General features: G+C 40.5%; 1 protein-coding gene across 15 annotated transcripts in view; it reads left to right on the plus strand.

Annotated features, from left to right (window-relative positions):
- Positions 1-24,095, plus strand: part of LOC109063208 (G patch domain-containing protein 8-like) — a 35,366-nt gene extending 11,271 nt beyond the window's left edge. Inside the window, exons 2-11 of one of the 15 annotated variants that reach the window (XM_042721895.1) lie at positions 480-557; positions 2,581-2,616; positions 6,830-6,848; positions 10,369-10,441; positions 14,489-15,965; positions 18,566-18,633; positions 18,727-18,813; positions 19,320-19,463; positions 19,613-19,743; positions 19,833-24,095. In XM_042721895.1, the coding sequence (XP_042577829.1) occupies positions 18,607-18,633; positions 18,727-18,813; positions 19,320-19,463; positions 19,613-19,743; positions 19,833-23,763 (4,320 nt within the window). In that variant the 5' untranslated portion in view covers positions 480-557; positions 2,581-2,616; positions 6,830-6,848; ... (1 more) ...; positions 14,489-15,965; positions 18,566-18,606 and the 3' untranslated portion in view covers positions 23,764-24,095. The other 14 variants (XM_042721913.1, XM_042721873.1, XM_042721921.1 and 11 more) reach the window with 14 other exon arrangements.
- The last annotated feature ends 1,250 nt before the right edge of the window (positions 24,096-25,345 follow it).

Raw genomic sequence — 25,345 nt, forward strand, 5'->3', positions numbered from 1 at the left:
ATCATAGACAAATGCTTGAATATTATTGCATTTAATAACTGCTGGCGACTCTGGTGAGATGGAATTTGCAAGATAATGTGTATATATAGCAATAATAAATGTATGTGTGTTTTCTTAATTTTTGCCAGAACCGATAGCAGAACCGTTAATGTCAGAGCTTATCGATGCTCCGGTCTCTCATAATTTAGCCCTGGGATGGATTAAATACTGGGGTTCGGTACCCATCCCTAGATGAATGATCTGGTTTGTCTGAAGTTTAGCTTTGAGCATGAGGCTAAAAATTGCTTCACAAAAATGGATGTCTCTGTTCTGTTTGCTCATTTCCTTTTTAAGAATATAACATTTGTTTTGTGTGTAATTTTATTTTTAGTTGGGAAACGCTAACATGACATCTTTCATTTTAGCGCACAAATAATTTTACAGAGTATGTTTGCTCTGCTTTAATCTGTCATCTTCCCCATCTCTCTCTCTCCTCTCAGGGTGGAAATCACTTTGACCAGTATGAAGAAGGTCAGTTGGAGTTGGAACAGGCGTCTTTGGACAAGCCCATAGAATCGGTAAGGCTGCACACCTCACTTTGTACTGTTGACTAGAACAGCTGCTTCCTGTGTGTGAGAGTGTGGATGATTGGTCCAGTCAGGGATAGCCACACCACCTCTATGGTCAGCCCCTTCCCTTATTTTAGAGATCACCTCCTCCTTTACAGTAAATAAGTCAGCACTCCCTTTCAGGAGGCCACCATATACCCCTTCCCTGTTCTCCACCTTGGCCTTCAGTGAACACATCTGGTGTCATCACCTGTGTGACTCTATAATGAAGACACGAGTGAAGGAGATCTGTTGGATTGTACCAATCACTGTGATCAGCTTGTTTTTTTGATCACAGACATGAGTGAGTATGGATGTGCTAGATGTAGATGTGTTAGATGGTATTCCACAATAAAGCGTTTTATTTTGACACTTGAAATGTGAAGTGGATGGCACACTGTGGAAAAGAAAAACGATACGAACAGACATGCACAGTCATGCGCATACAATACATAATTCAACACTGGCGAGACTATTTGACTGACATACAGATTTTGATCTGTTACCCATGATTGCTTAATTTTATTGGTTACAGCCTTATCCAAGACTGTTTCAAAGTACAGACCTGGAGTGTTTGTCCGCATGTTCATGAGTAGGTCCCCATTGACCTGGATGAGTTCCATTCACCTGCAGTGTAGGAGGATGCCAATGGCCCTCATGATAGCCACAGTATATCCAGACCACAGTACAGTTAGCCCTCTTTATTTAAAGGTTACACAAGTTAATGAAAACATGAGGCTGATTACAAATACAACAGGTTGCATGCAAAAGATAAACTATAAATGAACCTAGCAATCCAGAAATGGCCATAATTTTTTTTTTTTTAATGCTACTGTTCAAATGTTTGTGGTCCATGAGAATGCATTACATTTCTCAAATTGGCAAGTGTAAATGATCAAACATAAAGACTTTTATAATGTTGCAATAGATTTTTATTTCAAATAAATGCTGTTTTTTTTAATCATCAAAGAATCCTGAAAAAAAATCATGGTTGCCACAAAAACATTAAGAAGCACAACTGTTTTCAACATTAATATTAGGAAGGAATGTTTAGCAAATCATCATATTAGAATGATTTCTGAAGGATCATGTAATGCTGAAAACTGGAGTAATGATGGCTGAAAATACATTTTAAAATGTAATATTATATATTTTTAGCAACTTTGGTGAGCATAAAAGACATAATTTAATAATCCAAATAATGTATAGTCTTACAAAGCTATTATTATCAGAGCATGTGAGCCGAGCATAGCATCACAAGGCGGTAGCGTCATTTTTACCAGTGTTGCGCAGTACAGCTCTACTACACCATTTTAAAGCACAGTAGTGCTATTGCAAACAGGAACAAATATGCTACATAGAAATTCTCTTGCTTTTCCGGTGAGCATGAGCAGTAGAGTGGAGCGGCTAGGTGCAAACGCTCACGGTGCATAAGCCACCAAATAGAGGCTATGTTGTAGGTTTGATGTTGAACTATAGCAGGCCCTGTAGTTCACTTTGTCCTCCTGCAAATAAACTCCCCTAAGCATACGAGGCAAAGAAACAAAACCTCTCAACCACCCCTTCAGAAGATGTGCATCAGCTCTCAGAGTTAGACTTAAATACTAAAGGACAGTCATCTATTCACACAGACATCCAGTGGTTCAACTTAAGTCAGTCAGTTTGTCAGACCCTGAGTCAGACCTCTGATTCGCAAACACGCCACCAATTCAGTTATGCAACTGGTCTGTGTGTCTGCTCCATTTGAATCAAAGCTAGACTGACCTGATTTAGATAGGAACCACTCAGTGTGTCATCCACCTCACAAAGTGGAGCTAGAGAGAGTGTGTGCATTTTGACTGAGAGAAAGTGGTGTGTGTGTTTATGAGCACATTAGTGCCCAGTATCTTGTGTGCGTGTTTGTTTTTTGTGTAAGTGTTTGTGTAGGACAGTTTATTTCAGATATTTTCAGTATTGTACACAACTTGGGGTGTTCGACATTTCTCTCCTGCAGCGAATTGGCCCCAATTAGCTAAGCAGCTCTGACCCGGTTTGTATCTGCACGCTCTGCTCTCCTTCTTCTGTCTCTTTAGGGGCTCCTTGTAATGCTTTCTCACTCTCTCTGTCTCTCACCTCTTCTCTATTGCTCTATCTTTCTGTCTCTCTCACTATCTCTCTGTCTCTCTCATCATTCTGTCCCTCTTTCTGTCTCTCCAACACAGTGATTCGGTGTACAGTACCCTCTGTCATTATGTGCTGGCATGGTGCTTGTGCAACTGGGACTGCATTTTTCGCTGACTAGGCATGTAGATAATATCGCAGGCAGCTCTTGTCTCTGTCTCTCTGTCTCGTTCCTCTGGTTCGCTCTGTATTTCAGGGACTTGCATGCCTGATGCCTCTCCTCCTCTCCATGTTGTCCTTTCTGCTCCAGTTACACTCAGACCCCATGACAAAGGCAAATTTATGCAAACATGATTAGGTAAATTCCCTGAAATTTCCTGTATCTTTCTATTATATTATCAATTCTCTTCCTTTTTGTAATATAGATGAAAATTAAGTTAAGATGCTGGTGACGTCTTTCATGAGTTTTTTTGTCCCATATAAAACAACTACAGTCCTGTCTTTAAAAGCAGGTCATCTGTTTAATGAAAACCACCTGTTTATATGGAAAGGACCATTTTTCCATGTGCATTATTATCAGGGCTCGACAGTAAGGAAAAATGTGAGTGTCCCAATTGAACCAGCAATTATTGAAAAATATTAACATTAAATTGTGTGTATTTTGATTATTTTGTTTTATGGTAAATGGAATGTTTGAAAATTGTGAATACAAATTACATCACATAAAATAGCATTTGTTTTTATATACACTATGTAAATGAAAAATATAATCATTTTTGGCATAGGATAAGTGAAAATTTAAGTAATACAAGTGCAGTGGGCCAAGCAGCCTGGCTGAAAAAAAATCTTTTTTGTTGAGTGTGACGACATGGTGAAAGTGATGTTAAAATAAGATAAGTATCATCACATTCATCACATAGTAACATCACTTGCACCATGTCACACTCAACAAAAAGGATTTTTTCAGTCAGGCTGCTTGGCACATTCTGTAGCATTTGTTAGCCTTTATTTCTATAAGTCTTTGGCTTTGAATGATGTAATCATGTCTAATAATCCCTTATTTTTTAACACAAGCTCTAGAAGCATGTTTTCATGTGTCTAGTTATGAATTGGGTAGAGATTTTTTTTTTTTTACATCAAGATCTCTCAGATGTCATGGTCTGATATATTCTGCATTATTTAGAGCAGCCACCATCCCAGACTGTGGGTCAGCAGAACATGAGAGAGAGCTGGAGAGGTAGCCTGGCTGCCTGCCTGAACCAAACGATTCCCGCTCCTGCACTATTGTCTATGGAGGGGTGTGGATAATAGAGCTGCCACACGCAGTGTTCATGAAGAGCAGAGACGCCACACACAGCAGAAAACGATGGCTATCACTGTCAGTTTTTTTACGCTTAGATAATACACAGTTCATAATGTTTCCTCAATCACACAACAACATATGAGCTTTCATTTATTTGCCACCCGTTTTCCTGTACTAGATCTAGAGTGTCAAGGCTATTTTCCACCAAACAGCAGTGGTGTATTTATATCGCAGGAGTCCAAGCAGCTGGTCCGTGGATGGTGACAGCCATCGCTGCATATATGTGTGTGCGTCTTGTTCGAGCGCTGTGTTTGCCACGCTCTTGTTTTTCCCATGCCCCTCCTCTGCCAATCATTGTGTGTGATCTGTAGGCAGCTAGAGGTCTGTGGTAATCGGGATCTTTTATTTTCCCATATGCTTTTATATACTCATCCCCTCTTCTTTCTTGCTCTCTCAACACCTTTGTTTGTCTGTTTGCATGTTAAGTCAGTAGCATTAGTTTCTCTCACACACTCCCCTTCATCTTACTATGTATCTCAACACTCATCTTCCTTTCTCTCGTCCCCTAACCCAAGGAGATGTGCACTGGGCAGTGACAGAGTCAAATGACAAGCATCATGTAAATCACACACATCACAGCACAGTAAGTGTGTTTTCTTTTAGGGTTCTGGTAACTCGCAGCGATGGTGATATGAGTTGTGAGACTTCTGAAGGTTTGAATCCAGTTGCTATTGTTCCCTGGAGGGTGGTCTTGGTCTCGGTCTGTGGTCTGGGTCCCAAAACATTGCACTATATAAATATAAAAAAAGAAGCCTTTAGAGTTGCCATCCATTAATCAAGGTTGGAAGGATAAACCTGACTGGGTAAATGTACCCCATGAGTGACTATGATTATATATCTCACTCGTACAACAATGTACCGCTGACCAGACCAGAAATTGACGCATGCATTCTTTAAAACATTCACTTCACACAGTTTAGCTTTGCAACCACATGCGCACATATGACCTTAATGAAGCTCTTGATGATCTTCTGTATGAAAGTTAAACCCAGGAATGTTCTGATGGAAAGGTCAAGGTTTGCCATTTCGAGACCGCACTGACCTGTTGATCTGCCTGTTAAGCTGTGATGTAACAAATACTGTTTCCGGGTCCAAACCTCCACTCCGTTTCGGATGAGAATATTATCCCAAAAGCCGTTAATGAGGACTATTTATTTATAGCACACATTTAAGTTAAGCTTTTGTAAATGCACAGTCTCTTAGTTTACGGCATCCCAGTCACCAATATTTTAATGATTCAGAAAACAGAGATTTTTCAGTATGGAGATAACAGTAAGGATCATGATATTTTGGCAGTATTGTCACATCTGATAGAGTGCTTAGACCCCGAAATGGTTATATATTACATCAGTCTTAACAAGCAGATAGCGGAGATGTGTTTTCAATTATCTTTGTTGACAGTCATCTTTTTTATTATTGGAAAGTTAAGAGGATTAAAGGGATAGTTCACCAGATATTGAAAATTCTCATTTACTCACCCTCAAGTTGTTCCAAATCAAGAGTTTATTTTTCCTGCTGAACACAAAAGAAGATATTTTGATGAATGTGGATAACCAAACAGTTGCTGGTCCCTGTTGATTTCCATTGTATGGAAAAAAATTGCTCTAGCGTCATTTGTTTTCAGAAGTCTCTTGGTTTGATTTTTTTGCTCTCAAATGCGGTCACATTCAGACATTAAATTAAGGCTGAAATACAGCGCATTTGTGGCCACTATGCTTAAGACAGAGACGTGAATGTGACATTAAAAAGCCACTCTGTCTTCCCATTTGGTCCTGAACAATTTACAATTTGTGAGGGTAAGGAAGGGAATGTGTTAGATTTCCCACTCCCCCTCTCTTCCATAATCACACTGATGCAACACCAGCTGTCCAGGTCCCCAAACAAACACCCGCCCCCCTCCCCAAAAAAACCTCAACTGGCCCATTACCTCACCTTAACTTGTTAATACTTTCCCACTCTGATCTTTTTTGTTATTTCTTTGATTAAAGGATTGAACTTTTGGCGTCCAGCTGTAGAGCATGAAGGTCAGCAGGAACAAAGTCACCTTACAAAGTGTTTCATTATCAGCCACCACTGACTGACTCTTAACAGTTATTTGATTTGACATTTCAATTGGTCACTGAGACAATTCCTAGTTCCTAGTGTGGTTATGTTATTAAGGTAGTTTTTATTTTCAATGTATCAGCATAATTATTTTTATGCAAATCGAGAGAGCAAATGCGGTTTTCATTTACTTATTTTCACATTTTTCATTTGACAGAAACACATTAGATATTAGAAATAGGTGTGTTTATTTACATTTTATTTATAAAATGACATGTTTTTGTAACGGTGCTATTGTGGATTTCCCATGGTTCAGTATTGCAAAATATAAAATGTCAAATTTAGTGTGATCTCATCCTCCAAGACTCAAGCTAGTCTTAATGAAGCTGCCACAAACACCTACACATTGGAAATGCACTCGCTGCCCTGCACATCTCTGTCCTGTTTTACTTTAATTCCACCTTTCTCTCCCTCTCCCACTCCCTGCTATTACTATGTTGATAACATCACTCTCTATCACACTTTTCTTGTGGGAGTGTGTCTGTTTGGACAATATAACATTCTTTGTTGTTTTTTAAAATAATTTTATATGAATTAACTGCCAGTTAGTGGATGTGTAGATGTGTGAATTCACTGTGGTAATGTAGTGGATCAAAAAGACAGTGTGACCAGTAGAAAGCTGTAGAGATTGGCCAGTTTCTTCAGTTTGTGTGACGTTTGACTGTTCTTTTGACAGCCCAGTGTTTAAAAGCCAGGTTCGTATGGACATGTTTTCACTCCACTTGCACTGCTGTTGGATTCTTCGGCGTTGTTGCTCTCCATCTGTCTGTTTTATTTTAGTGCATTCATCCTTTTGTCCCCACAAAACCCACCCGCCTCCCACGTCTGCCTGACATGCCATTCACGCGGCCAGTGATTGGCCTCTGGCCACGTTTGACTGATTCTTATTGGCCCAAATTGAAGAATTAGACTAAACAAAGACAGCTCTCTTCATCAAGTTATGTTTCTCTTGATCTAATGGTCTCCTGTTTTTGAAAGAGGAGTTCAAGATTGCTATGTAAAGTGCTCCACTCAGCAGGAAGAGTTAATGCGAGGTCAGCTCAACACACACCCTGTTTAGATGCTCCTCCAGTCCTCAGAAAGATGAAATGCTGCGTGTTGGTAGCAGAGGATGCTGCAGAGCCACTGCATTGCAGGCCTTTTGGGCTGGGCTTACTGCAAGTGCATCTGCACTGCTGATAAACCAAAGATCCTGAGACTTCGATGCCGCGGTCTGTCTTCTCGTCTCTAAGCAGTGAGCTCATGTGTCTTGTGATTAATTCTGTTCTACCGTCATATTTTTTTAGAGGCACATGCGAATCCCTTGCTGTAATCGGCCATATGCTGGTTTTTGATGTGTGCTCTGTGGCCTCCTCTGCAGACTGTAAATACAGAAAAGGAAATGATCTTTATCACACGGTCTTGTTCCTTTTTTCATCCCTGTGATTTGAACGGAAGAGCATGCACAGAAGTGTTTGGATGTCCAGAGGCCCAAAGGAGATTTTGCACAAGATGAGCATTAGTCCAGCTCCCCATGCTCAAACCATCTGGAGAAAACATTTCCATGTTCTATCACCACATACAAATATATGCAGGTATGAACCAAACGTTCGAGATGAGATATAAATGAACTGACCATTTAACACTATTGGTCAATATAGATTATTTTAAGATATGTCAAAGTAGAGATCGACCAACATACATTCTGTATGACCAATAAGATACTGATTGCTTGGGTATGATAGCCAACATGCAGAACTTATTTTTAGTAATTGTTAGTTCTGCTTTTTGACACAACACATTTTTATATATATATATATATATATATATATATATATATATATATATATATATATATATATATATATATATATATATATATATATATATATATATATATATATATATATATATATATATATATAAACATAAACAATATTACTATTTGTTATGAGATACATACTACCATTCAGAAGATTGGGATTTTATATCAAGATTTATTCTTTATTAGTTTTGATATGATGATAGTTACGGTTACTGTCTCTATAATCACTCTTTTCAACCACAGAAAGAAGTCAGTGAAATCCGTTACAGGAAGAAATGATATTTTAAAGCCGCTATTTTAAGTTGTAATAATATTTCACAATACTAGTGTTTTTACTGTGTTTTTGATCAAAAAATGCAGTCTTGGTGAGCATAAGAGACTTATTTCAAAAACATTTAAATGGTCAACCCCAAACTTTTGAATGTTAGTTTTTATACAAATAAAAATTCACATACAAAAAGTTTAGTTATGTAAACAGCAGTGCTCCGAGGAAAAAGTAACTTACATAAAGTTCTGGTTTAACGTACAGTAGTGTAATATCATTTTTGGGCACTATTGTTTAGAGACCCATGCTTGATTATTGGTTTATGTAACAGCTAATTTTCATACCCTTTTGTTTAATTTCTTAAGGTGAGATGAACTGAGGAAATGGTCTTCTCAAATTTGCCAAAGGTTTTCTCATTTCAATCTAATGTAATCATAACCCAATCATTTAGCGAGTTAGGGACTTCTCAGGAGGCCTGTTGCAATAACCCCATTAAATAAATGGAAAAATATGATCAAATCCCAGTAGCAATCTTAACACCAAAGCAAGGAAAAGAAATGGAGTAGCTCTTCTTAAAACATTTAACTTAGGACTTTATTTTTATATGTATATGTATATGTGTGTGTGTATAGATAGATATAGATAGATAGATAAAATGTATTTTTATAATAATCAACATCCAATTTGGCCTAATTGCTGAAGAACGTGGCAAACAATAGGCAGTGCTAATGGACAGTGGGTGTGTCTTGTGGGGGTGAGCACTCCCTCCCTACCCATAATGCTGTAACCTAGTTCTTGCGCCACTCATCGCCTCTCACACAACACTCATGGCTGCTCCATCTTATGCTCACCCTCTGTAGGTTGTGACGTCTGTTTAGATGACCTTGTGCATCACTGCTGTATGCTCAGCCTCATCTCTAACAACATCCTGAGCTCTCTGCTGCCCTCTCACTCCCTGTATATGCTTACTACTATTATGCAGACATGACTAACACCGCCGTTTCTTTTTGTTAAAAGTGGTTTAACAAAAAGCTGCATGCTGGTTAATGGTTTTTGTTTTCATCGCTCTCTTTTTTTTGTTCATAATGGCCTTTATTTGTGGTGTGTGTGTGTGTGTGTGTATATAGATGAAGTATTTTTTTTCTCTCAATGCACACATTTTTTTTTTCTTTATGCTTGGATCAGATAAAAAAAAAAATTGTCTTGACTTAAAGCTTGAATTTTTTTTATTCTTGCATTTCATATTTTTCTTTCTATACCCTGTTTTTTCTATATTTATTTATTTATTTATTTATTTTTTAAGAAGCATCAGCTCAGTATGTAAAATGCAAACACGCACTCACCCACATGCAGATCGGGCCTCTCAGTGGTAACCTGAGGCCTCCCTCTTTCTCCACTTTATATTTTGTCTCTTCGTGAATCTATCAATCTACCTGTCTGACTGTCTCGCTCCTCCTTTCGCTCTCGTTACAGCTACATACTGTATGTTTTTTTGTGGTGCCTCTTGTCATGATGATGAACTCGCATAAAGCTTGTGAAAGTTTTTGGTTTTTATGTGTATGCAAGCTTTATGTCTGTGCCGTTACTTCCCCCTTAGATGTTTGTGTATTAATCTCCCTCCCTGAGATGGTTTATATATGTATTTTTGTCATGATACGTATATAACCGTATGTCCCTCCCTCCTTCCTTTGAGACTGAAAGTGAATTAGTAGACTCAGAGGTTGGTAGCATTTACATCCCTTCTCTTTTAGCTGTTACATCCACTAGTTGTTCTATTGAGAAATACCCCATTTAAGCTATAGATTAGATGTCAGACTGTAGACTTTAGTATGAAGTTGGGTTCAATTAATCCTGCACAGAAACAGATGTGCCTTATTACAGAGCCCAGAGATTTTTTCTCCTCTTGTTCTTTCTATCTATCTCCCTCTGTTCTTCCTCCCTCTCTCTCCCTTCTGCTCCCCATCTGACAAGGAGTTTAAAGGTGTAGCAGATGTTGCTATTGTTGATGACAGTGAGTGAAGATGTTTTGACAGTTGACTGGTTACCACATGTACTTGTGACTGAGTGAGTTTGTGCGCGTGTGTGAGGAAAGCACTTCTTATTATTGGAATATTGTGGTCTTTCTTTCCTCTCTTCCTCACATCAGGATAACATTGGGCACCGGCTCCTTCAGAAACATGGCTGGAAGTTGGGTCAAGGCCTGGGCAAAACCATGCAGGGTAAGCAAGCAACCTTCTCTGTCAAACTCAGTCTCTCCTATTCTTTCTCTCTCTTGATTTCCACCCAACAGCATCGATGCCCTATGGTTTGATCCGTTGTAAAAATGTTTTCTTTCTTTCTTTTCTGATCTCTCTCTCTATTCTGTTCCAGCACACCCATTTGTATTTCTCATTTGTACTGACATGAATGTCTTTGTGAGGAATGAGTTTGTTTGGACTGTAGTGTTGATATATATATACAGTGAATGGGGGAAGACAGGGTGCGATGGATAGAGGAAGGAGTTGGTAGAACGGCCATGGGGTGGCATCAGATAAGCACTGAGTGTGCTTGCTTTCCTGTGGAGCATTATGGTCTAGAATAGATATGGACACATGAGATGGGCATTTGAGTAATTTTGTAGTTGAGTATTGTAACACACAAAAATTATATATTGATTAATTAATCCTCCTAGGCTGTTTGGATTTGATCAGGTACATTTTTGATTATTTAATGAAAATGGTTTCCTAAATCTGAGTCATTTAGACTTGATGACTTTTCTTTTTAGATGCAAAAAAGCAAAACGATAAACGACATTTTTTTTAAAAAAAGCTGTACCTTGACTGTTCAGTCAAAATTAAGCAACCATGGGACATGAATGGGAAATACCCTTACTTTTTGGTTAATATGAATAATATTAATCTATGTATCAGCCACAATTTTGAACAAACCCAACTATGAAACATCCAGAGTGCAAAAGATTCATATCCACCCAAAAGTTAGACCTTTTCTGTTTGCAAGGGGAAACAGTCGCAAAATTACCCCAGTTTAGGAGGGTAAAAAGTGCATAATTTTATTGTTACTATTTCACAGAAGTAATGTGCGCCCACTACTTCATAGAACAGCCAAGGTGAGACCATTTCTGAACAGCTTAGGAGAGTTCAATTTCAATTGTCATTTTAACATAAGTAGCCTATTCATTAGAGAATTAAGGGATTGATTCAGTAGGAAGTGTTTCTACTACTTGACAGCTCAATTACTCATGAACATCCCTGATATGGACAGACATGTTTTTATGTAGCCCAGGATCAAAGAGAAACCAAAACACAAACGGTCATGAGATCTTCTTGATCATACCAGGTAAAAGCATTCATTTACTTTGTGTTATTTTGTAGTGCCTTCGTTGAGGAAGATCAACTCTTTCGTTTCTTTCTCCTTCCGTCTGTCCTCTCCCAGTTCCCCCTTTACTTTCTCCCCTGCACTTGAATTGTGGCCTGCAGAATGTCAGAGATGCTGTATTCATGCAGTCTTCTTGTTGTTTGGTTTGCATGTGTGTGAAAAAAGTAGAATAACATGCACACGAGCCATTCTTCCCTACAGAAGATCACTTTGGCGTTCATTGCGCAAAAAGCAGAGTTGAGATGTACATAGAGTAAGGTTTCATTTAGACATTTCTTAAGCAAATTGTTACATTATATGAGTAAGGAAACACAGTTACTTGGAAGGGAGTGTCTTTTTTGGACAAGGACACAGTAGATGTTTAAATTTCCCCCAAGACACAGAAACGTTAGACCGCTATAGACCACTCTGTTTTTGGTCATTACCTCATGCTGATGCAGTCATTGGCAAACCAAGGTCTGTGTAGAAATTGATCAGGAGTTTCTGAGACACACAAACACATCTTATAGTTCCCTCAGGATGCATGTGTGCTGAAAGCCTGCATGAAATAAAGCACACAATGAGGAATGCTAGCATGCGCCATCCTCTAAGTGCATCAATTTAATAGTAAGTGCAGAATAAAATGTAGTGTATTGTAGCCTGAAAGGATGTTTAGATATCTGAACACATTTCAACAGGAGGAAAGATTTGTGATGTTCCAGTGGTCTTGATCTCTTATTTTGTTCTTTCCCTTTATTTCTCACTAAAACTTTGGAGTGCGTGGAAGGTTTTGTTTGTTTGCACAGAAACATGAAAACACCCTCATGTTTCAGGAAATTCATCTCCCCACATGTAAATCAGTATGATCTGTTCTCAACCCAAGGTGAAAGAAGGCAAACCCAGCTGCCTTTCTGACATGCTGCCTTCTTACAGTGACCTTTGCAGATCGTTTTAGCAGAAGGTTTTTGATTCAAAGAGAAATTGCTCTGACAGAGATCAATGATAGGAATATGAATGGCTCTCTCAGGACCGCTGTTGAAAGTAAACAGTAAAGGTGTGTGTCAGCTAACTTTTGCAAGGTCATTTGGCCCATCAGGCGAGTTTGTGTGTCTCTCCCTAGAGACTGCTTTTATTGCATGCACACATGCACACATACTCTCTGGACACTGCCCTGCAGCTGTTAAGATAGCTCTGCTGTTCAAGTGCTGAAGTCAGCGTTGTGTAAAAGCCCAAGATCTTAATTCAGTACTCAGTGTGCATAAATGGGAAAGGCATCTGTTTTTATTGTTTTCATTGAACACTTCCCTCACTTTCCTCAACATATCAACCAGAAAAATAACAATAGCAGGATACATTTACGAAAGAAATTAATACTTTTATTCAACAAGAATGCTATAAATTAATCAAAAGTGACAGTAAAGACATTTATAATGTTGCAGAATATTTCTATAAATAAATGCTTTTCTTTTGAACTTTGTTAATAAAAGAATCCTGAAAAATTTATCAGTTTCCACAAAAATGTTAAGCAGCTCAACTGATTTCAAGATTAATAATAAAAAAATATTTTGAGCACCAAAACAGCATATTAGAATGATTTCTGAAGGATCTGTGAAGAGTAATGGCTGCAGAAAATTCAGCTTTGCCATCACAGGAAGAAATTGCATTTTATAATATATTAAAATAGAAAACGGTTGTCGTAATTTATAACTCCTCACAATATTGTATTACTGTATTTTTTTTTTTTTTAAATACAGCATAAGAACTTACAGACTCTAAACTTTTGAGTGGATGGTGTGTGGTTTGTATTCATTTAGAATATTGATCAAAATATTGATATTTGCTCTGAAATGGTTTACAAGGAACTAGCATTTTTAGCATTGCTATTTTTGCTGCTGAGGTTTAAATCAGAGGCACTTCTAAAATATCTCATTTGTTTCACTCTCATAGTCATAAGTCGCAGTAGAAAGCGGTTATTTGCCCATTAGGATGCTTAATGGGCCAATAAAATCATTCTGATGTTCTCCGTATTCTTTAATTTTATATTGCCAGTACTGCTTCACACAGAGAAAGTTTCCCTAAGTGGTGACAACAGAAACCAGAACGGGAGCTCTCTTTTTGGCCTTTGCTGTAGCAACTCACACTCCATTGGCTGCTTTCTTAGAACTCGCAGTTCTGAGAACCCAGAAGTAGTAGCCATAACCAGAGGTTGTCATCCCAGCCAAGTCAAGTGTGTGACAGATTAGGAATGTTGCCAGTGCTCACCAGTACCGCCCATTTTTTTTTTTTGCTTGGCAAGACACTCAAAAGATCAGTTTTGTTCTTTCTTGGTTGTCGTCATCCTGTAATCATACTGTTTGTGTTTAATACATAGAGCAGACCGGGAGTGGCTGAAGTTTATTTGCAGTGATAGAGATTTTCCAGATCAGATAAAGTCATAGGGCTTCCAGCAAGCTTGAGGAAGTAGATTAGTTCCATCTTGCAGTAGAGAAACGAGGGGAGGGGTGAGCTTGTGCAAAGTGTGCACAACAAATTACACGGAAATCACTTTGTGGAAACTACAGAGAAACGTAGAGTCAAGCTTTCTCCGATGAAAGTGACCAGCGTATGTGTTTTGACCCAGTCAAGTGTTCATGTTGGGAACCATGAGAAAACACACTCACTCTTAGTGCAAAGGGCTCTGCTGCATACATGCACAAACCTACACACAAACAAACAAAAACACGTCTGTTCACCCATTCTGGTGCTCATGCCATGGTGTTTGAACCTTATCTTTTTCCTTTTCTCTCTATCTTTTGGACAGAGCCTTGGTTCTGAGTGTGAATTTGCTGAAATGTCTCCCCAATGCTTTGAGTTTCCATTGTATTGACTCTGTTTTTTTTACTCTTCTTTCTTTTTTACTCTTGTTTTTTTAGGTAAGGTTTGTAGGACCTCCCCCAATGTATGTTTGTGTGTATGTTTGAATAAGTGTGTGTGTGGATGTTTTTCTTGAAATAATACGTAATAACTCTCCCCCTTTTACAGTGTAGCCTAACGGCTTCTCTTAGTTCTTCTCACTACGCTTACAATCACTAAACACTCTGCTTAAAATACCAGCGCTACGATTTGAATCTCATACCAAAATGGAATCAGTAAAGTATTTTGTAGAAATTAATAGTGTATCTTGATTGTGTTCAGAATTCACCCATGTTAGAATAGTTCTTGTAAATATTAGTTTAATGTATGTTTGGCTGCGATTGGGGTGTTTTGATTGGCTGAGAACATGAGATGGGGCCCTCTGATTGGCTGTGAATATGATTCTGCCTCTTTCCCATAATTCCCCTGAATGGCTTGCCAGAATGAGCCTCAATCTCCTGCCCATTCTCTCCCTCCTTCCGCCTTCAATCGGTCTATCTGCCTGCGTCCACTTTTGTGAAGTGAATGTACACCTGTGGTACATGTGGGAGTGGAAATTGTATGTGCTGAGTGTGTGTGTGTGTGTGTGTATATGTGTGTCACCAAAACAAGGGGTGGGGGCTCAGGTGTTTTAGCTTGCAGGGAGAAGTCTTCACACCATCCCACCTGCATCCCACTTCTCCTCTTATAAATGTATTTACTTGTGAAAGCCTCACCTGACCTGACCCATCTCCTTCCCCCTCTCTTGCAGAGCATGCTGGCTGTAGAGACCCAGTCTTGTGAAACTGAGTTTTAAGCAATGCAGCATACCACAAAACAGATTATAATCGATTCTAGATAAATGGCGAGATGAAAACGCCTGTGAAACCGATCTAGTCCTCTAAAGAACGATGCGCTGCTAAAAGCTCACTCACAGCCTATGCTTCTCATAGCTCTTACAGCTGCGTGATGAAGTATGCATACGACGTCCTCTCTGTCTCAACACATTCATGCAGAGACTTAGACCCGCATGGGGGATTGGAGGAAGTGGGGAGTGGGAGGAGGGTGCTCATTTTTGAGTGATGGTTGATACATTTCTGTTGAAGGACAATCAACAAAGAGAGGGAAAATGAGAGAACGGACAGCTTTAGAACCGGTTTCCAGGTTTTCCTCTGAAAAACTTTGTTTTAGAGGGAAGTCTGTAATTAGTAACTGTGTCCTCCTTACTTTGTTGTGGAGGAACCCGGAAGCCTGAAATTATAGTACCAGAAATCAGCAGTAAAGAGGAGGAGAGAATGAGTGTCCGGGATGGTGAGAGGGTATCCCTGTAATCACCCAGGCCCATTGGTAGGGGGTACACCAAAGCCCCTGCCCCCAAACCCGACCCCTAACCCTTTACCCCTTACCCCTTACCCCTGAACGCTCTCTTTGTGCCTCAATCTTCCTGCTTAACCAATTGGTGTTTCTTTTTTGCAGCATTATGATCCTGGCCATGTTGTGCTGATGGTAAACTTAGTGGTAAATGTTATTTTTACCCCGATTGAATTGGTTATTTTATTTTGATTTGATTTATGCTTTCATTTTTTTTTGTTTTTGTTTGATTTTACTTCCCCCATTTCTTGTTTTGATATGACTCTCATCATCAGAGCACCAGTGTTTAATAGGCTTAAACTGTCTCTACCTCTCTTTGTATTAGTCTTCATTCTGCTGCCCGTCTCTTAGTGTTCAATATGCACTCTTCTAGAACACTCATTCTGTTTGTTTTCAGTTTTTTGGGGGATATTTAGATTTACTTCCCCTTTTTTGTTGCATTGCACCCTTTTCGTCCAGTCTCATTATGTTTTTTCACTGGAATGCATAATGCTAGTCTTGACCTCACATTGTTCCCAAAGATTGTTGGGAAGGGAAAGGATTGAGATCGTTGACTTGGGGGCCTGATTTTGGGATTCCCACCTACATTTTAGGGAAAATTCTCAAACAACCCTCTGAAATAATCAATATTAATCATTACAAGACATTTCCATGTTTCCAATTATATATGGTAGAATGTTACAAGACACTATAACCAGATGCCTCAGTATTGTTTAGTTATTATCTAATTCATACGAGGCTCATTTGTTATATACAGTTTCTCTGTTTTGTTATGAAACTCTCTTGTGCACCCTGGTGGTAGGATGAATCCCTCAGCACACTTTCCTGCAAGTTCTGGTGGGGGGTGGAATCCCGTCAGGCCCTTATCGTTTCCGCACACGCTCCTTTATCATTTCATTACAGGAACAATTATACCACTGGGCTGAAACTCAAGTCTCTCTCTGCCACAAATTAGACACTTAATTAAGTTTTGAAATTGTAATGCAGGTCTTTCTGCTCAAGGGCTAGGAATTAATGCTTTATCTATCATGACTCAAACACAGCTTTCTTAAAATGTATTTGCATTACTGATGCCTTAGTTCCTTTTAATGTAGAGAAATGTGAAAGACCTACAATTCTTCCTTTGGATCAAAAGGGTGAGTGAAATATGCTTTACTCGGTTTTCGAAGGTCCTCAGGAATATAACAACTCCTAATATCAACCTTTTTGGTTTGTGGATATGTAAAGCTCCTAGCCCTTTATTGTGTTCAGTTACTTCCAAAGTAATTCAGAAGTTTTTCTTATCTTTTGTCTGTAGATCAGCCCAAGGGTATAAACTGATCCTGCATTTAACTTGACCCCCCCCCCCCCCCAAAAAAAAAAAATAAAATAAAAAATTGTCAAAAAAAGAGGAAGACTGACAGAAAAAAAAACTGAAATCCAAATGATTGATTGGAGTCTGATTGACTGTGACCATGGTGCTAGCCTGTGCAGACGCAAATTATGACTTCTGTTCTTGTGCCTTTTCTCTTTTATTTGAAACCCCCACCCTTTCCTGTCTCTGTGTCTGTATGTTTGCCACCCCCACCCCATTCCCACACTCTCCCAGGTAAGTACATCCTTTCCCCAACCCTGCACTGTCACCATGGCAACCTCTGGCCTTTGACGTCACTCTGCTGCTGTAGCTCAGTGCTTTTGTCCTTATTCTCTCTCTTTCTCTCACTCCCTGTGTCTTTCTTTCTCTCTCTTTCTGCTTCGTTTGGCTGGTTATGAGTGGATCAAGCAATTATGTGTCAATCTTCAATGTAGTTTTGATTGTCCTTTTTTTCTTTTGTTTCATTCTGATTTGTGTTCATTTTTCTGATGTTACTTTTCCTCTGATCTAGGTCTTTTCACAGCTTGTGTATATAAAACATGACAGACTATGACTATCAGTAAAACAAAGTACTATTTCAGGATATCATATGGGTCATAAACCTTCATTTGCATCCAGGTGTGGCCTGCAGTCAGGTAGGAAAATCAGTTGATGAGCAGCTACGAGAGGGTTCAGACCTAGAAAAACTAGATAAATGGGTGTAAAAAAAAAATATATAAAAGGCATACTGTGGTTCAGGCAGTCAGTGTCATCACAGTGCTGTGAAAAGATGCAGTGAATGCTGATACCTACCCCCTCTCTTAAGCACTCCCTTCGGCAACCCAAATGCCTCCCTGACAAATCGGTTAAGAACATGAGTTCAACAGAACACAATGCATACTGCATTGAGACTAGGCTCCAAAGAGAGAGAGGGAGATAACAGAAAAATTGAGGAAGTAAGAAAGGAAGGAAGGAAAAAGACCTCCTTAAGCAGGCCACTGTAGGGATGCTGCGGCAAATTCAGTGAAAACTTTGGCCCAACCTTCCCCTCCTTGTTTTCTGTCCCTCGCTTCTTTCAACAGAAGCTTTTTTTATGTTTTTTCAGGGTATGCAGTTCATTCCAAAATAAATTGGCAGCAAACTCAAATGGTAAACAATTAAAACTAGGCTTAGTTAAAATCACATCGCAGCACCTGGAATGGCCTTTTAGAGGAGAGCTGCACATGAAGCTGTGAGAATGGCTAGAGGTTGGTTCACTGTAGCTTTCTGGTCTCTTGCACTTGAAGGCAGTCTCTCTAACCCAGCACCCTGTGCTCTAAGCAGGCTGTCCCGCCCCAAGTTTTCTCTTGTATCTGAACAAAAGTCTAACCTCTGTCCTATCTCTCTCTCTCTGCCTCTCCCCCTAACCTCATAGGACGAACTGACCCTGTGCCCATCATCCTCAAATATGACGTCATGGGAATGGGTCGCATGGAAATGGAGGTGAAAAGATTATTGTTTCTGCTTTCTGTTCTTAATTAATGTTAATATTAATGTATGTCCCTCTAACCTTTTTGTGTATGTGTGTGCCCACAGCTGGACTATGCAGAAGATGCCACAGAGAAGCGCCGAGTGTTGGAAGTGGAAAAAGAAGAGACAGAGGAACTGCGTCAAAAATATAAGGTGAGATTCGATGACAGCAACATTATTCATTGCCATTCTTAAACATTTTTTGTCAAACCTATGCACATAATTTATTTCTTTCCAGTCCTCCCCAATTCCCTGTTTTGTCTTAGAGTAGCTATGAGACTTATCTAGTTAAAATTCTGTGAATGTTTGAGATCGATTTGTCACAGTCACTACCCTTGGACAGATACAAAGCTTCTCTTGTTCCACTGCAGCTCAACCACATACAAGCAAACATACAAAAAAAATCATTGAGGATAACTATGGGTAACCTAAGCAAAATGTGTCTCTCTCTCTAAAGCCTGTGTAGTGTTTGAGATTATAAACATGTTAATATGTATGCTGCATTCTCCTTCACACAAACTCAATGTCTTTTGACAAACTATCCTACATATGCTGTACATGACTCTTTGCCACTAATACCAAAAATTTTCTATGCAAGTCAGTTTTCCATACACATTCAACCTCAGACCATTAATATTTCATCATATGTTGTTTTGCAGGATTATGCGGAGAAGGAAAAAGCCATAGCTAAAGCTTTAGAAGACCTGAGGGCCAATTTCTACTGTGAACTGTGTGATAAGCAATACCAGAAACATCAGGAGTTTGACAATCACATCAACTCCTACGATCATGCACACAAGCAGGTATGAGAGATTCACATTGGCATGACTGTACTTAGCATGAACTTTTGAACAAATTTGAATACGGAATAATTTTCTTCATATTTAAATATTTAGTTGTCTTGTGACGCTACATCTCATAATTTCTTATTCCTCTCTGTTTAATCCTACAGAGACTGAAGGAGCTGAAGCAGAGAGAGTTTGCTCGGAATGTGTCTTCTCGCTCCAAGAAGGATGGCAGGAAACAGGAGAAGATGTTGCGACGGCTTCATGAACTGGCCGAACAGAGGAAACAGCAAGACTAGTAAGTAAAATTGAGTCTGTCTTCTAATGTTTTTGAAGGAAGTGTTACCAGTTTTAGCACAAGGTCTCATTCTTTACTTTATTTTGCAGTGTCCCTGGTAGTGGTCCCATGTTTAAAACTACCACAGTGGCAGTAGATGGAGAAAAGGGGGAAGACTCCATGGATGGTGTGCCTATGATATTGGATACCAACACAGAGACTATTGAAGATAAGGGAATCTGTGGTGTAAGTGGTCAAGGCTCCCCTAGAACAGGCCCTGCCATCAGCTTTGGTTTTAACAAAACTAGCTCTTCGCCAACACCTTCTGGAGGCTCCCAGGCTCCCAAAGTGAGTGTCTCCTTCTCTTTTGCTAAGAAAGCCCCAGTCAAACTTGAGACAGCTGCAGCTGTGTTTGCAGACCATGGTGAAGAGACGGTGGAAGGAGAAGAAGGTCAGGAAGAGGGAGGAGAAAAGACTGGAGGAGAGGACATAAGTGTGGCATCCACCACTGATATCCCTCAAGAAGCAGCAGGAGGAGGAGAAGGTGGAAGTAGTGGGAGTGGTGGAAGTGGTGGTGAGGGTGAGGAAGAGCAGTCACAACCAGATGATGGAGCTGCCCTGGCCTCGACTTTGAACAAACTGAAGATGATGATGAGAAAGGAGGAAGGTTACTCTGGACAGGAGCCACAATATTACCATTATGTACCACCTGCACATTGTCGGGTCAAGCCGCATTTCCAGTTTCTGCTTTTCATGAAGGCTTCAGACCAGTGTGATAGCAAGGAGGAGGATGTGGATGGAGCTAAAGATGAGAAGGCACCAGCAGGTAACGACGGAGAGCAAAAACATATCAAAGTCAGTAGCTGCACATCTGAAAAAGATGTGGAGAAGGAACCTGCACTGACACAAAACACAAATCCTTCTCCTACATCAGCTAAATTGAAGACTGAGGAAGAATCAGGTAGAACACCTGCAGGGCTAGCTGATACAGCAGTGGTAGATAGCTCATCCCAACAAGCTGATCCCAAGCAAGGAATGTCCAAGCTTACAAACACAGGTCCCCGCATGCCAACTGGGCCTTTCTTTCCTGTGCTAAGTAAGGATGAAAGCACCACCTTGCAGTGGCCTTCTGAATTGCTGGAGTTTACTAAGGCTCAGCCATCCCTCTCTTACAGTTGTAATCCTCTTTACTTTGACTTCAAACTGTCAAGAAACAAAGGAAACTGGGCAGGCAAAAACAGCAAACCTGCCAAGCCAGTTAGCACTGATGGACAAGAGGGGTCTAAGCATGAAAATACAGACAGTGCTCCTGCCACTAGTGGAGAGACTTGCACTGCTACAACAATTGCAGGACCCAGTACAGTTCAAAAAGAACAACCATCCTTGAAAGAGGAGGGTGCCCAGAGTGAGAACAATGAGCAGAAACTACAAAGTAATGAAGATGTGTCTACAGGGTCTAAGAAAAAGAAAAAGAAGAAGAAACACAAGAAGTCAAGCAAGCGATCCAAACATAAAGAAAAAGCAGCAGTAGAGGGGGAGTTAGAAAAAGAGATTCCAGGAGAGAAAACTAAAAAGAAGAAGAAACACAAAAGAAAGAAAAGCAAAAATAAACCACATAGCACTGATGACATCGAAGCAGAGGGACGCGACAGTAAGGAAAAAGAGAAAGACAAGGATGACAAAGATGGAGTAGCCACCTCTCAGTCATCAGGAATAAGCACATCCCATGAAGGAGGAAAGAGAAAACGTTCCCACAAAATGTCTCAGCAGTCTGGAGTTGAGGAAAGCAGTGCAGGAAAGCCTAGCTCTACAGAGGAACACAATGGTGCTAAACGTCTTAAACCTGACACCAACACACCTGCCGCCTCCTGCTCTGCCTCAGCCCAAAAAAGCATAAGTGGAGGTCGACCTCCAAGTAGTGACAGTGAAGAGGATGGTGGATCATCCTCTCAACGTTCTAGACCAGCTCGCCGTCGCTCCACGCCACCACGTGAGCAGCGAAGACACCGGAGTGACGATTCTGGACGATCAGGACGTTCACGTAGTAGGTCGTCTCATCGAGGAGACCACAACCATAGACGTCACAGAGGTCAAAAGTCACGCAGTCGATCCTACTCTAGTAGCTCTGAACGTTCCTCAGCAGGGAGCAGTGCTTACAGTCGCCATAGCCATAGCTACTCAGACAGTTATAGTGACTACAGTGATGAAGACCGTCGCCGCAGATCAAGAAGACCTTCATCAGACTCAGACTATGAAAGGCGTGATAGTGGGCGATCTCACAGGCGACGTTACACCTCATCTTCTTCAGAGGAGGACTCCCGTTCACGTTCACGCTCACACAGCCGCAGGAAGCATGATCGGCGGAGACACCAACGGAGCAGTAGTCGCAGCTCCAGTCGTAGTAGTAGGAGTAGCAGCGCTCGTTCTTACAGACGCAGCAACTACAGTCGCAGTCGTAGCTCTGCTAGTCGTTCATCTAGCTCCACCAAGGGCTCTCCACATCGGCATGGTCACAGCCGCCGATCTGACAGCTCGACGCGGCGGCGGAATTTCAACCGGTCACGAATCTACCATTCCCAGTCTCCAAGGTCCTCTTCCCGCACACAAACCCGAAACAGCAACTCTTCATCGGCACAAGGAACAAGAGGTAGTGGTGGAGCTTCCTCAAAGGAGGGAGGAGGGGCTGCAGAACATCGAAATTCATTCACAGCTCGACTACTCTTGGAGAAAATCCAATCTAAAAAAGGAGGGGATGAATCTGGTACTGGCACCAAGACAGGCCTCAAGATCAAGGACCCTCCACGGGGATACTTTGGGCCCAAACTCCCCCCTGCCCTTGGAAACAAAAGTATGTTGCCCCTTTTTGGCAAGCTCCAAGCAGGAAAGAAGCAACCATTACTTACTCTTACACGTACAACTGAGAGCGAAAAGTCGGAGCAGGAGAAAAATTCGGATAGTAATGAAGTTATCCTGGTAGAACACATTCGTGAGTTTCCCCCACCACCTCCTCCACCTCAGCCACCAATTCAACAACAACAAAAGCAGCAGTTGGAGGAGGAGGAGGCTGTATCAAATGCTGCATTGTCTGAAGAGACCAGACATCCACCCTCAGACCCTCAAGCCCTTCATGAGTCTCAGCCACAATATGAGCAGGATCCAGCAATGATGATGTCACAATACCAAGGTGAACCGAGACAAGACCCCAATAATCCCATGTTGGACGGACATTTAATGGGGCCTGAAATGGGTCCGCAGCCTAGTATGCACACCTACCCTGGTTACCCTCCCAACATGGAGGATGGGGAAATGGGCATGGAAGCTGAAGAGGATGGTCTTGCACCTTTAGAAAGTCAACCAATCACCTTTACCCCAGAGGAAATGGAGAAATACAGCAAGTTGCAGCAAGCAGCTCAACAGCACATTCAACAGCAACTGTTAGCCAAGCAGGTGAAGACCTTCCCCTCAGCTGCAGCTGCTGCAGCAGCAGCTAACTTGGCAGCAGTGGCCAACCTTGCCCCTGCACCACCACCACCACAAGCTGCACTGCAGCCTATCCACATTCAGCAACCCACAGTTTCTGCAGCTTCTGCTACCTCTATTACCACAGTGCAGCACGCCATCCTGCAACACCACGCTGCTGCCATGGGACTCCATCACCATAACCCACATCATCCCCACCCTGCCCATGCCCAGCTAGCCCAGGTGCACCACATACCTCAACATCATCTAACCCCTATCTCATTGTCGCCATTAGGCCATTCTTTGGGTCATTCACTGGGTCACGCTTTAGGACACACTGGCTTGATTCCCGCCCACCACACTGCCTTCCTTTCAGGCCAACCCATACATATTATACCAGCCTCGGCGCTCCATCACACTCCTCTTGCTCTACACCACTTCCCACATGCTGCCCTCTACCCAACTCTCTTTGCCCCTCGGCCAGGCAGTGCTGCGGCAGCGGCTGCCCTACAGCTACACCCACTTCTTCACCCTATCTTCTCAGGGCAGGACCTTCAGCACCCTCCAAACCATGGATCCTGAAAATCCATCTTCTCTCAAAGAGAGGGCCAGGCCCAGCAGTGTGAATAGCTAAAAGGTTTTATCTACTGGGTGACACGATCTGGCGACCCACTGTTCTCTACGTGCTCTGCTACCTTAGGGTGACCTCAACAGGGCTGTTTAGGAGTACATTTAAATTGAGGACAGAATAAGATCTTCTTGGCTGCCTTTTGAGATTGTAATGAAATTGTATGGCCTGAACCAGGAGCTAGGTTGGCAGGTCGACATGTGTAACATCGTATATATATTCACACAAGGAGTATGAGTCGCAAGAGTTGGTTTATAGTCCAAGACATCCACTTTAAAACTATTAAACCACCTGCATAATGTCATCTATTTTTGTTCATTTGTCTAATGTGTGTGTGTGTGTGTGTGTATGTATATGTATATATATATATAAATAATCCAGACACTCACTGGCTGAAGCCATAATAAAGATCTTCGTTGTAGGCTTTTTAGTGTGGTTTGCTACAGTTGATATGGGTGGTCTTGACAGTCATTTTTTGAGACTTTTTTTTCTGTGTACTAAGCATTCATGAAAGTTGCAGAGTTTATTAACTCATTGTATGAATATGCAAAGATACACTTCAGCCTGCTATTCAAAACCAGGCTGTGATAAACTGATGATTGGTTTGCTGAAATATTGTAATGTTTGATCATTTTCAGCCCATACCAATTATCAAAAACAGTTGTAACATAGTTTGATCAAAGAGTTTCACAAAACATGATCAAGTTGATTCAAATAAAAGCCATACTCAGCACTCAACTGTGTTAAGCTATTTTTGCTGGTTGGTTGTAAATCAATATAAATTATCCGAAAATAGTGAATGGAACAGACATCATACATGTTGATGTCAAAAGTTTTATAATGTCACAGGCTGTTGAAACTATGTAACAGGTTACACTTTGGGATTTAAAGGTTCCCACCCCTTGTTGAAATTGTGAAATCTTGCACTGAAAAATGTACATTGAGATGCTGTTTTAGCATCTTGTAACAACTGTATGATTGTAGTATTCTGCAATAATTTTATTTTCCATTTGATTTTAAATTATTTTCATTTTTTTTTTCTTTTTTTCCGAAAGGGTTTTCTTTCTGTACAATTAGTTAAATGTAAATAAAGTTAACGTAGTGAAACTATGTAAGATAAAGGTTTGTAACACCTGTTTAAAAATGCTAATAAAAATAATGAAATAAAAAAATGGGTGAAAAAAGCATATGTAAACATGATCAGGGCTGGTACTACCAAGGTCAGGAGTGTCTTTGGAAAGTGGAGGGACAGCAGAATGTGGCAAAACTTGTTGACATTATTGTACTGTAAATGGCAACAATGACATTAGCTTTTTTTAATTCCTCCTCGATGCATCAGCAAATAAAAACTTTGACTTGTAATTCTGGTGTACAGGTGTGATTAATTTATCTGTGTGTGTATATATATATATATATATATATAATGAAATAAAGGTAGCAAAAACCTTTTTTATAGTATGAAAATGTTCATACAGCAAACCACATTATATGGTTGTATAGTACAGCTGCATCATTTTCTATCAAGATTTCAGGTTA

Source organism: Cyprinus carpio, chromosome A3 (assembly GCF_018340385.1).
Source record: "Cyprinus carpio isolate SPL01 chromosome A3, ASM1834038v1, whole genome shotgun sequence".
Lineage (NCBI taxonomy): Eukaryota > Metazoa > Chordata > Actinopteri > Cypriniformes > Cyprinidae > Cyprinus > Cyprinus carpio.